This window comes from Episyrphus balteatus, chromosome 3 (genome assembly GCF_945859705.1).
Source record: "Episyrphus balteatus chromosome 3, idEpiBalt1.1, whole genome shotgun sequence".
NCBI classification, from domain to species: domain Eukaryota; kingdom Metazoa; phylum Arthropoda; class Insecta; order Diptera; family Syrphidae; genus Episyrphus; species Episyrphus balteatus.
Window position 1 is genome coordinate 28,753,303 of NC_079136.1, and position 14,388 is coordinate 28,767,690.

Genomic DNA, 14,388 nt, shown 5'->3' on the forward strand with positions numbered 1-14,388 from the left:
TATTTTTTGGGGCCCTTCATATAATATTTTTGGAGCCCTGAAGTCATATTTTTTGGGGCTCCTAAAGTTATATTTAGTAATCCATCAACAAATGTAATTTAATTTAAAAAACAATTTTTTTTATTTAATTTTTTTTGACGCCCTGAAGTAAAGGCTTTTGGGGCCCCTGCCCTGAAGTTGTTGTTTGCTTTTTTGGGGCCCCTAATGTATTATTTGTGGTTGCAAAGATTTTTCAAGTAATATTTTTTGGGGCCCTATGATAAAATTATAATTTTTCTTTTAAAAAAGCAATTTATTTTTTCGGGGCCCCTGGGGTAACCTTTTTACTAAATCAATATACATTGTGTGTACCAATGCATTATACATTACACTGAATGTCATAATTTGTCCCCCTTGTATCCGAAGTGATTCAAATACGGGAACGGGTCGTTATTCTGCATTCTAAAATTCTGTATGACCCAAATTCTGTATTTGAATAAAAAATTCAGTATGAACATAATTCTGTATTCCATTGTTCTGCTTTTCTATTATTCTGTATTTCAAAATTATGTTTTCAAAATTCTGCAAATCCATTATTCTGCTTTTTGGAATTCTGTATATTCCAAACTTATACATTTTTATCTTGCCTGTTGAACAATTTATATTCAATTAACAAATTAAGTATAACAATGTATAAGAGCCGTTTGCTAAAACGAAACTTAAGGATTTATGTTCTACATAAAACCTTATGTGGAAGTCTACGCAGAGGAAAAATTAGGGAATATGAGTTTATGTTCTACTTAAATATTTCAGTTTTGTGTCAGCAAATGGCAATAAAAGACCTTACAAAAAAAGAGAAATAAACCCTGGCCTTACACAAAAACAAATACAAAATAACAAAAAACAATTTGATAAAATATGTACATAATGAAGATTCGTGGCTAAATATTACTCGTATTTTGGTATTCAAGGTATTTCATTGCCATATGCAAATTAATTGGGGAGATACTTTACTTCAAAGTATTTTCTGCAAAGAAAATACCAAAGATCTGTTTTCCAAAATTCTGTAAATGATAAAAGAAAAATTGTGTTGATAATGAAAAAAAGTGCGCACTTTTTTTAATTATCAAAACAATTTTTCTTTTATCATTTACAGAATTTTGGAATACAGAATTTTGAAATCCAGAATTTTGTTTTTACAGAATTTTAGAATACAGAGTTTTGAATTTACAGAATCTTAAAATACAGAATTTTGAATTTACAGAATTTTAAAATACAGAATTTTGGAAAACATAATTTTGAAATCCGAATTTTGGCCCATACAGAATTTCGACCCCAACCCTGCAAATACATTTTAATTTACTTCGTAACTCAATTCATGCTAACAGTTTCCTTCTCTGCATTGTCTCCAGTGGGGGCCCTGGGGTCGGTCGGGGGCCCCGGGGCGCCACCCCGCTTGTCCCAAGGGAGTGTACGCCCCTGTTAATAACTCAAAAAAAGTACGATATAACAATTTCACATGAAATCTTACGGTTTTTGAGTAATTAAAGTGTAATTTTTTAATAACTAGCTCAAAATTGTGCATAATGATTAAAACAAATTTCAAATTCAAGCTTTTTTCATTTTTGCATTTTCTGAGAAAATTTACTTTAGTATAGTAATGTACAGTAGCGAGCAAAAAAAATGCAAACAATAAAAACATTTGCATTTTTTTGCTCGTCTTAAAACGCATATTTAGGTAGACTTTTGACCAAATAATGCTTTTGGAGTAAAATATTCCACAAATTGACTCTGTTTAATGAAAATAAAACAGTTTCAATATGCTAAATTTGGTAACTTACTTCTTGTTCAAAACTCTTTATAGTTTTTTCGTTTGCATTTTTTTTGCTCGCTACTGTAGGTATATTTTTTTACATTATCAGAAATTAAAGATTTCAACGAACAAAATGGCCACCGACTATTTGAAAATTTTGAATTTTCGATTGAAAATTGAAAATTTTGAATTTTCGATTGAAGATTAAGGTGTTTTTTTTTTAGTAAGTCAAAATAATGTGAAAAAGTGAATATATTAAATCAATTAAATTACACTGTATTTGAGACATAATAAGGTAAGTTTTTATAAAAATAAAAACCCAAAAACTTGGTTATTTGAATTTTTCACATAAATTTTGAGGTTAGGTGAAAAAATTGTTAATACAAAAGTTGAAGATCTCTTTATTACCTACTTTGCCATACAACTTCTTTGATTCTTTCCATAGGACCTGTAGTTTTGCCGGAAATCAAGATATACCATTTTTTACCATTAAAAACTCAACCACCCACTTCCCGAACTCGGCTCGCCCGTAATATTATTATTTTCCTTTCATTTTTATCATATTCACCTCCTTCATCCTACTGTAATTTTTTTTTGGTTTCAAAAATTATCGACCCTGGCCTATTAAGAAATAAAGAGCAAAAACGACCTTTGGCAACACATCTGAAATATATTTTTATTCAAAAAGTTTAACAAATCTAGTTATTACATCCTGTTTTGTTTCTCCACGTTTTCCATGGTAAACATCCTATGTATCCTTCATGTGCAATAAAACCTCTACTCTTTGGACATGACAATACAACAGGTTCAGAACTGCCGCTACTGCACAAATAATATCGAGTAGGATCTCCTTGTACGGGTAGAGGACTTTCTAATCCTTCGCAAGACTTAATTTCTGGAACTGGTTTTCTCAAAATACAGTCATCATTCCAATCTTCCCAGTTCACACAACCTGAAAGGGTGGCATTTCTTATGTACCCAGTGCCTGTACGACAACTTGTTTCTTTAGGTTCGTTTGTCTTTGAATTGCAATAGATGATTTTGGTTGGATCTATATCTCCCCATGTCTGATCAGTGAAAAGACAATTTTCACAAATAACACCACTGATCCAAAGGACAAAAGCAAAGGATATCAGTACTTAAATTGATTGAAGAAAAAATGAATTTAAAAAAATAAACATGTAAATAAGTTCTAGTTAAAATTACCTTTAAACATTTTAGGAATGTCTAATGTAGCTGAATGAAATCAAATATGCTTTATAAAGTATTCTTCTAACTACCTGGAAGCACCTAGTACTTCTTGATGACTGAACTGGTTAAGTATTTGTTGTTAAAATTTTTGGCAATAAATTAATCGGCATGATTCGAAATTGTAGGAAGGTTCTTTTTTTTATTTAAAAGCGATTTATTTCCAAGATAATAAGAGAATTTTGATATAAATAAATAGTCAATGCCGTAATACCTACATAAAGACGATTGACAAAATAGCTTATCGTTTATTTTTTATATAGATTAGAAAAATAATTGTCTTCTGTTTAATGAGAATTCATCATTTGATAAGATTTATTTAGGATAACGTGCCTATTTTTTTTTTAATTGATTGATGAGTTCTTATAAAGAAAGCCATCTTTATTGTAAAAATAAAATTATTATTGAGTTGAGCCCAGACAAAATATAAAAAAAGAAAAAGTCAAACTCAAGGAGAATGCAAGTGATTCAGAATACGTTCGCGAAAGTTCATGAGCAAATTATGACGAAATCATGGTTTGTTCAATTTTTAGGCTGCATTTTGAAATTTCAATCAATTTAAATGACTAAATAGATTCCAATTTAAGTTTTGTAAATGAAAAGATTTCTTTCATTTGCAGGTCACTGTGGCGTATGCGTAACATTTTTTTTAGACACTCGTAAAAAGTTCATAAATTAAATTTATATCGCCGACCAAATAATCTATTGATTTTTATTTGCTATATCGGTACTAAAGGACAATTTTAGGAAACGGAAAAAAATGAAACTCGAGTTAATAATTAGACATCATATAACGAATGCACTAATTCTGTCTGTCTGTGTCTTGAGCTGCAGTCTAAGCCGACTTAAGGTTTTTGGTAATTTCCTAGGGCTGAAAATTTAAATTTTTTTTTAGGAACAAAATAGCACTAAAAAAGTTTTTCTCAAAATAAGCTCCAAATTAAAAAAATAAAAATATTGCCGCAAGTAAGACAATACTTTTGAAATAATAAAAAAAATATTTTTTAAACCAGTATTTATACTACCTGCCATAAAACTGCGTTGTTGATCAATTTACTAATCTTAAAGATATACTAATTAAGAAAAAATTTAAAAACACAAATTTTTGGATTAAAAAAAATTAAAATTTTTTGTTTTTGAAAACGTATTAAGGAATTTTTTCAAAATTTCTGAGGGTATTCCATCGATCCCAACATCTTTTTCCTTTGGAGTGCTGAACAAAATCATTCATAATAAAAATAACCATTCATCTTTGAGAAGATGAAGATGCAGTCTCTAAGAAAACATTGTTTTTATTTGTTATTCGCTGATGTATTATTTTTTTTTGATTAAATTAAATTAAAAATTTTGTTTTAATTAAATTATATTTGACACCTATCGAGAGATGAAAGAAAAACAAAACAATATTGAAGCCAGTTAAGCAAATACATGAAAACAATAAGAAATCATGTACCTACATTACAAAAAGAACTTATTACACTGCCAAACTAGATGCTACAAACTATAAGAAATACAAAAAAAACTTCTCAAATGTCGATATCCTTAAAGTTAAAGATCAAACATAAAAACAAATTAAAAAAAAAAAACTTCAGAACAAAGACGACCAAACTCTATGGCTTCCTTCACAAAATCAATAAAAATAATAATAACGACTAAGATAAACGAAGAAGAAGGCAAATATATGAAAGTTTTTCTCAAATATTTTCATGAGGAAAATAAAATTCCAAACAAAAAACTCAGAGATCCAAGCCAAGGAGTTTTATTCAAGAGTTCTCATCTTTTTTGTTAAAGAATTTTCATCATGCGGCATGTGTGGAGTTTTTTTTTTTTTCATTTTATTTTTTTGTTTAAGGTGAACCTACGTTTCCGTATATTTCCTCTATAAACATATTTTTTTTACTTTTCTTCTTTTTTTTTTTTATTTTATTTTTTTTTAAGTCATAAACTTCTACCTCATGTTATCCTTCAGTTTGGCTTAGCTTTTATTTAAAAAAAAAATAATTCTGAGGACTTTAGCTATGTTTTTTTGAGAAGACCTTTAAAGCATAAAGAGAATGTTTGGTTTTATTAAAGAACCATCACTGAATTCTTGCAGCTGTTGATAGTTTTGAATTTAACAAATAAAACACTTTATGTTGACAAAATGTCTTGAATCTCTGTTAAATAAACCACAATTTTTATTTAATTTTCCCATTTTTATATCAATTTTAGTGTTTTTTTTTTTAAATCGGGAGCAGATGCTTCATGATGACTTCACGAAGGAACTATACTTTATAAATTTATTGTCTCATGAAAGATTTGGTGTTACTTAAAAACTATCTCTTGCACGCATTAGTTTAAACTCGACGGACATACATAGGTTTTTTTTTTCAAATAATATCAGTATAGCGTCGGTTTCAATAGTTGAAATTATTTTATTTTAAGCTCTTAAGTGGACATGTAGTTCAACATGAAGGTCAGAGAATGGTTAACAAAGGTCAACTTGTCGTTTATTAAAAAAAAAAAGGTACTCATACGTCACAGTGTCCCTAAAAATATCTTCTAATTTAATCATCGATTCAATAGTAAAACAAGTGAAATTTTGTTCACTGGCCGTTAAAATTATAAAGTCATAGTCAAAACCATGCATGTGGGATAACGGAAATCTTAATTCTCAATATCGTAAGTAAGTAAAATGCACGACTCGTAGTTCAAAGTTATATATTTATGTACTTTGAACTACGAGGGCTTCTACTATCGATCCAGTCTTGCATTTTACTTAATTACTATCTTGAGAATTAAGGTTTATTCATATATTATCTAACCACTGGAAAATTAACATATTGGCTAAGATATCAGAAGAAAAAAGAAAGAATAGGTTTATTAAATTATATTTTTTGTGACTATTTTTTTTTTTAAATGAGGCGATATGATCTAAAAATTCATTTTGAGTTCAAAGAAAAACATATTTTAAGGATTAATCGTAATAAAAAACATTATTAAATCGGTTTTATATTTTGTTTTGCGCAACAAATTAGCATTTAATTAGCTACAATTAATGAGATAAATTTTTTTTGATTCCGCCACAAAGTGTCCGCCAAAGTAAGGTACGTCAACTCTTTGTTCTTTTCCTTGACGTAAAAACAAACATCCTGTGACGCCATCAGCTAGGTACCTCGATCAGTCACCGTTTGAGCATGATAAATCTTAGACTTTTCGTTTTTAAAGTTATATTTGCAGAGTTACAGCGCCTAAAAGTAGGTTAATTTAACTACCATTTAGCAGTTATGAGTCAAAAAGTTGTGAATCGATAAATGACACCATCAAAAGAAAAAAACTTATATCGTAAAAGCCATTATTTTGTGCCGCAATTTGCTTGCTTGTATTTCAGTTCAATTTTAAACAAGTTTTTAGTGGACTGCAAGAAATGCAGAACTTCTACATTATTGCCACACGGTTACTTTTTCTTAAGGTTCAATGCGGTGTTGTAACTTTTGAGAAAAAGGATTCTAGATATTTAAATATTTTAAGAAGTTCTACCCGCCACAGTACAAAAAAAAAAAAAAATAAAATTAGGTTCCGATTATACTATAATTTTCTTTAACTTAAGCATACACATAAACTTTAAGCGGTTGAGTCCATAAGATCAGTAAACAGTTAATGAAACAGATAAAAGATGTGAAGTCCCGAAAACAGTGAATATAAATAAATTATTACTGCAACCATATCATTTTTCAGATATTGCAATTATATGAATGACGGTCAGCGTAGAATTCCCATTGATTATAATCTACCACTTTCTACAAGACAAGAAATCAATTTAATTTTTCATGTTCAATAACTTGTAAATATTGTTAAACATCTGCAAGGTTAATAATTTATAAGTAAATATAAACAAAACTTAAGTGTCTCTGTGTCTTATTTTTGAAGGCGCTTTGTGACTCTTTAAACCTCTTGAGTTTATATCTCTTATCGATGTTTATACATTATTCATTGTTTCCTTTGAAGTTTGAAGGAACAAAATTCTACTATAAATACAGACAATTTTTAACTAAAGTAATTTAGTATTATTTTCACTTGATCGAACGACAAAATGAAACTTTGCAGTAAATTAAAAAGATCAATTTTGTATCTTCAAGTTCCTGTGATTTAAATTATTTTTTTTTATTTTTTCATTTTAGTTGCTGTAGCTTTCTTGATGACCATTGGTGTTTCAATGGCTGTTATTTTGGGTAATGGTCAACCAGGATGTAAGACCGCTACAGAGTTGGTTGTTAAGAATTACAGAAATCTATGGGATCCAACATCGTACTGGGTGTGTGAGGAGAAAAATGTAGCTGCTTCCAGTAAAAAATGCCCTGATATGACAGCTTGGGATGATTCTGAAAAGAAATGTGTCGATTGGGAACTCTGGGCTTGGTTGGATCCAGTTGAACCACCAAGTAATCCTTAAATACATCATATAATTCTCAAAAATGTACTAAAATGGCTGCAAAATTATGTTGACAATAAATTAATTCTGCATAAAAAGTGATTGAATTCAGTTAATTTGTAAAAATAATATCATAAGTCTAAAGCAAATAGTTAAGAAGAATATAAGTAAGTAAATATGTACCACGAGGATGTTTAAAAATTATTACAATGCTATCTGATTTGGACACTCCAAACAACAATTTTGCTTCTATAAAACTAAGCAGATGCTAAGGTAAGGTAGATAAGGTAAAACTTTTTAAGAAGAAAAATTGTAGTTCGGATGGGACTAAGAAAATTATCGTAAATTCCTTCTAACTAAGTTGAAACGAAATTCTAAGCCTTCAGTCTCCAAGTCGGAGAAATTTTGTGTGGAGCTTAACAATACTATTCACCAATGAAGTTCGTAAGAATTTTTTGAAATATTGATTTTTAAAGAAATGGCATTAGTTTGAAAAAATTCATTTGTTCCAAAAACAAAATTCGGGAAAAAAAAGACCATAAAATCGTTAAATTTTAATATTTAATATTACGTACTTCACTGGTGAATAGTATTGTTAAGCTTCACACAAAATATCAGCCCAATCGGTTAAAAACTGTAGGAGTAAGTTGATCGGCCGATGGGAGCACAGGAGTCTGCGATCATATATTCAAAATATTTCACATCATTAAAAAATCTCACATTAGCCTATTCTGTTACCTATTGATATACTTAAACAAACTCTAAATGAAAATAATGTTTTCACTTTGTATCATACGCTGATGAACATGGTGAAACGATTTCGTGTCTACAAAGTGTTATTACCTTTTAACCTTACCCAAACCACTCTCTCGGTTACATTGTACTAAAATCTTAAATTTTAACCAAGTTTCTTGATCAATTTAAACAAGTTGACCTTCTTAAATGGTAATTTTAAACAATTTAGGTAATTTAACCGAGGTGACTACGTTGATCTTAGCAACGAGAAATACATATGCAGTTTTTAACCAAGACTACGTTATTTTTAATATATTTTTTTAAACCCACCGAAAAAAATGTCTCGGTAGTAGATTTCGTCTATTTAAATATGTGTGTTAAAATCATTTAGGCCACTCCACTATCATGGTATAAAAGTGCGATTTCTATTTTCCAACATAAAGGGTTCCTCAAATCTTCGTAGTTCGAACATCCAATTCGATACAGTTTATATCATTTGTTCTAGTCAAAACAGCTTAGAAGGAAAGAATGTTGTTATAAAAAACTATTAATTTAAAAGCGTTTTTATTATTTTCAATTTAAAGTTCATCTGTTCCCTCAGAATTTTTAAAGTACTGAACATAATTTGACAATTCTTTGGAAACATCTTATTTGTACGCTGGCTATAGGTTTTATGTCACATTGAATTCAAAATTCAATTTGGTGCTCTCTACACTGAGGGAAAAGCCACCATAAAACAACGTGAAATCAATGAAAACCACATTGATTTAACTATTATTCGGAATGATTTTGCGTTGAAGATGGACATTTTAAAATCAACGTGGAAAATAGGTTAATTTTTGGTTGTTTCGTATCTTAAAGTCACATAAATCAAAGTAGTTCAACTTTGAAACAACGACGTTTCAAATTCAATTTATTTTTTCCCTCAGTGTAGATTCAAATATTTTAAATTAAAAAGAATTTACAATAATAACCTAACGTACTTCGACTCCAGTACAAAGTAAAAGTTCTTTCAAATTACATTTCAGCTTCAGCTTCGCATTGTAGCACTGTATACTCATTTCGTATCATTCAAATTTTGTAGTACCACGAGCTTCAGCGTCATCATTGTGTTCAAGATTTTAATCTTAACAAAAGCATAATGAAAAATAAATAAAATGCAAGACTGGGTCGCACGTACTTGCTCTTGTAGTTCAAAGTATCTTTATCTTAAATTTCTATTGGAAATTTAAGATTTTCTTAATTTTCGAAAAAAAAAATTTAAGTTGAAAATATTAAACTTTTCAAATTTTTTTGTCAAAACTTTTTTTTTTTAATTTTTTTTACATTTTACACTTCAAGATAATAAGAAATACCTGCCTGTAAATTTTGAATAAAATTGGATTATGCTTTGATGAAATATACGAACCTAAAAACCTATGTCAATTATTGCAAAAAACGGCAACGCCTTCTTTCCTTTCTCCGAATTTTTTAAGAAACCTAAACACGCAATTTTGTTAGAATCAATAAGACTATTATTTACACCCAATTTAATCGAAATTGTCAGAGCCGTTCTCGAGAAAATTGCAATACCTCGAAAACGGTATATGCAGGGGCGTACGTTGAGTTGTATGTCGGGGCCCCGGGGCAAGACTAAATTTTTGGGGCCCCTTTGATATAGAAAATAAGAACAAATAAAAAAGTACCTATACGCCCACTTATTTTTTTTTTTGGGACCCCTGATGTACCTATCATTTGTTGGTCGTTAAAATTATGTAAGTAATATTTTTTGGGGCCCCAAGATAATATGTATTTTTTCTTTCAAAAAAGCAATTTTTTTTTTTTTTTTTTTGAAATATTATGTGGCTGGCTAACAATTCACTGAAAAATATAATTTGTCTTCCTTGGGGCACCGCCCACTTGCCCCAATGCACACTGGTCGATTCAGTACATCATAGCTGGTCAAAAGTCGAAAAAAAAGTTGTTGTCAGCATAAAAAATACCGTTAGGCCGAAACTAAATATTCTTAAACAACAAAAAACAACAAAAATAATTTTTTGATTCCGTTATTTTATTCATGGGAAGCAGAGATGGCAAAAATTGGATTTTTTTTGATTTCCTACATTTGTTACGTCTACTACATAAATGAGGTAGTTAACGTAGTTTAATGTAGTTAACGTAATTAAATGTAGCAGACGTAGCGCTAGACGTCAAAATGTAGTTTGAAATGCCAATTTTACCACCAAATTGTCAAAGTCTTATTCAAATCGAAATACATAGCTGTGATAGTGTAAATTTGAATAGAATATTTGAAACCAGATGGACTTGGGGTGGTTTCTTTGAAAAGGTTTTACTTTACGAAACCAAATTCTCACGAAAACACAGCTATTTTTTTTTAAATATTTTTGAAATATAACGTTTTTTATGTAGTTATTGCACGTAGCAAATGTAGGTAGTACATGAAACAAATCAAGCGAGTAGTTTATTCGATTAACTACGCGTAGTTAACCGAGTAGATTACCTGACGTAATCTACTCTGCCATCTCTGATGGGAAGCATCTCAATGTAATCATTCATGATTTGCTCACTCTCTATTTTAACGTCCGCGAGTTAACAAGTGTTTACAAAGTGATAGTTTATGATAAAAGTGAGTAATTGAGTTGAACAAAAAAATGTCAGAAAATGCTAGTGGTATGTATTTTTAAATTCAATTTGTTTTTTGTAAAAAAAAGTCGGATTCTATTTCTATTAACTGAATGTTGTAAGACATTTTTTTTGATAGTTTTCAGATGTTTGTTTTTTACTTCTTGGACGACTAAAAAAAAGTGCCGAATGGTGCCATCGTGAATTTTTTATAATTTGTAGTTTGAATCATTACCTTTAATTTGATGCTAAAATTAAATGCCGAAAACCGCCGCAAACTATTTTTTTCGTCTCTTTCAGGTACCAATCCGCTCTTTTTAAGGTGACAATTTTTTTTACGGAAGGACATTGTTCAAGATTGTCTAGCTTGTAGAGCATGAACTGTTATGTGTGATATATGAAATGAAAGGTTATATTATCTCTTTTCAAAATAAAAATAAATCAATTTTATAAATGCTCTATGTAAAAACATATTACGCGTCAAAAAAAAGACCATCTTTTTATCGTTATCTCAAAAATGTGACTATGAAAATGATTGAAATTTTGCACAAATATAGTCCTGGCTTTTATTTATATTTCAAAAAACGGTCAAAAGGGCTCAAAAACTGTCAAAAATTTGGGAAAAAGAAATATTTTTTCCCATTAAAGATATCTCGGGCAATAAAAAAGAGATCAGAAAGATTTAAATAGGCATTGAAAGATGGAAAACAGTTCTTAAAGAAAACTTTACTAAATATGTTCAAACAATTTTCCTTATATAAAAGAATAAGGTCCGAAATACCCAAAAAAAAAAACGTTTTTTTGCATCTTCTAACGGTAATATTTCAAAAACGGGAGCTGATTAATTTTTTTTAACTTCGGATTCGAGTTCAGGACACCAAAAACCTTCAGAAAAGTATATTTTTGTTTCGGCAACAAAACCCTTGTAAACCAGTGTAATAGTTTAAGCTGTACATTGATAATGAATATAGCAGCCAATGTGAAAAAACTGCTAACAGGCACGGGAAGAACGGAAGACCAGGGTTCATCGATTTTTAAGACGTTATCACATTAAAAAAATATTCAAAGCCAATAAGACATACAAAAGAATTAAGTCCACCTAGTAACTCAAAATCGACCACTGTGCAATGGTGTGTACGCCCCTGGGTATATGGGAGATATGCGTTACAAAAGAGATATTTAGAAAATAAAAAACGGGTCTAGAAAATTGCGTAAAAATAATCTGTACCATCCATCCGAGTCCCTAGCTCAATGTACAGATGGACTCATAGACGCACAGAAAGACGTACGGACGCACATAGGAGTATTCTGGTAGAAAAGCTGGACAAAAGTCGATTTTCTAAAAATCAAAATTTTAATTATATTTTTTACAAAGCGGATGGTAAATATACAGGGGCTCATATGATGCACCTCTTTTTTTTTTGTGGTAAATTGTGTGGAGTGACAAAACAAGTTCAAAGTCAGTTATTTATTTTCTGAATTTTTTTTTAATTTGTGGTGATTTGGTGAGCATTGGTAGGAGATTGATTGTGAGCGAGTGTGCTTTTAAACAGAAAATTTTCAAATTAAAAACACAATTGCGGGTATTGAATAAATTAAAGAGTAATTATGGAAATATTAAATGTTTTTTGTTCAATTAAATGACAGTGGGAAAAGAGTCTGCCACATATAGATATTTTTATTGATTTTTTTTAAAGTCTTAGTGCTTTGTTATAGTATACCCTACTATTCTGCCTTGAAACATTCAAATTCAATTCAATTTAAGTTTATTGAGACTTTCTTTCTGTTTTACATTTGATTTTTAAAAGTAATAATACTAATACTAGGTTTTGTTGCTGACTTGGAATTGGTCTAGCTTATACATAAATATTTTATAAAATGATTTATATTATCTTGTGGACAAAGTAATAAATAACTTGACTAGTTATTTGGGTGCGATTTTTTGCGATTAACGAAATAATTTGCGAATGAAATTTTCACTTTGAGTAAAAAACACGCCCTACGTTTTTTTTTTTTACTGGTTGTTAAAATTTTCCAGAAATTTTTGTTATTGAACTTGATGCATTTGGATTCAGTAAGCCTAAAAATCACAATGTTTCCTTTCTAGAAGCTCCAATAATTTAGATTTTTTAATTTTTCACATTTTGGGTGTATGAAATTTCATACTATTTTTTTTAGTTTTTCTTATCATGAGCGTTTTTAAAGTTTTTCAACTTATGTACATAAAACCGCCTTTCATTGCATAAATAATAAGTTCTAGCATAAATAAATTGTTTTACTTCAAAAAATAATTTTGTCCAGGTTTTTAATGGAAATACTCCTATGTGGGACGGCATGACAAAATACACTTTTTTGATTTTCTTCATCATGTATGTATGGAGTATGGAATATTAAGCCCTATGGAGCAAGTAAAAACAAGTCTCATAAGTGGGCCTTAATACGTACTACGGTAGGTTATTAAGGCCTGAGACTTTTATATAAGATAGCAACAAGTTTGTATCGTTATTTATGAGTGCCAATTTTTGGTATTAAAAATTAGTTTATTTACAATATAATACATTTTCAATCAAATTTAGTTTTCTTTTTATTAGCCCTTTGCATATAGAACCGTGTTAATATTTCTAAGAAACACTTTCTCATCCCCTCCCATAAGCCTTCTTCTAATATTCATATTAGGTACCATTAAAACATAAACCACTCTTAATTTTTTTTCCTGTCGGAAAACATCTTACGAAAAATTCTCTTTTTGCCTTTGCTACCAAAGGCATCTTGAGTGTGTCACCTTTAACGTTGCAACTCAATCTTCAAGTCCATAAAACTCAATTCCTCGCATTATGCTATTTTTGCACTTTCCTGGTTGAGAGAGGATTGCAGTATATAGTGTCAAACCCTTAGAAACACCTGAAGCGATAACTGTATTTTTTTAACCCTCAGAGCCAATTACTTTTAACGAGGTGACTTCAAGTGCAAGAAGCTTTTAATGGCTGCCAATTAGGGGAGAGGTTACACCAACAATTTTTTTTTTTCGCTGTACTTACTTAATTTTAATTCCTCGGATAAGTGCAGTAACCAGAAGAAAGTTGTTTGTAAATTTTTGGCTTATTTAAAGGTTAAAAATGCAAACAAAAAGAAAAAAGTTTTAAATTTTTTGAAAAAATAAAAAAAATTTGCAAAAAACCGATTTGACAGTTTTTTATTTTGTTGAAGTAAATTATGAAACTGCGGGAGAAAAGTATACACATAGGTGAAGGAATTAAGGAAGTAGGAAGGCAGCAACAACGTGTCAGTAGCAGCATGAACAGGAACTTAATTAAAGTTGAAAGAAAACTTAATGACACCCGGAGTTGTTGTAGGACAACGACAACTATACTACGACGATGATGATGACGATGACGAAGATGGCAACGTCGACGACGACGACGACGATGTCAACGACAACGACGACGACGCGTTGCTGTTTTGCTCCAGAATGTAATTAAATTTCAAACCGTGCAATGGACACATCTTCGCAAAAACCATAGACTACAACGGTCTTCTACACAGTAGTTTCCGGTTGTGGCACAACGGAAGAAGGCAGTTT

General features: G+C 30.1%; 1 protein-coding gene across 1 annotated transcript; it reads left to right on the forward strand.

The window, feature by feature from the left end:
* Positions 1–7,022: 7,022 nt before the first annotated feature.
* LOC129915988 (uncharacterized) lies at positions 7,023–7,553 on the forward strand. Its single transcript, XM_055995739.1, has 2 exons — positions 7,023–7,125; positions 7,201–7,553. The coding sequence occupies exons 1-2, from the start codon at positions 7,113–7,115 to the stop codon at positions 7,470–7,472; spliced, it is 285 nt and encodes a 94-aa protein (XP_055851714.1). The 5' UTR covers positions 7,023–7,112; the 3' UTR covers positions 7,473–7,553.
* The last annotated feature ends 6,835 nt before the right edge of the window (positions 7,554–14,388 follow it).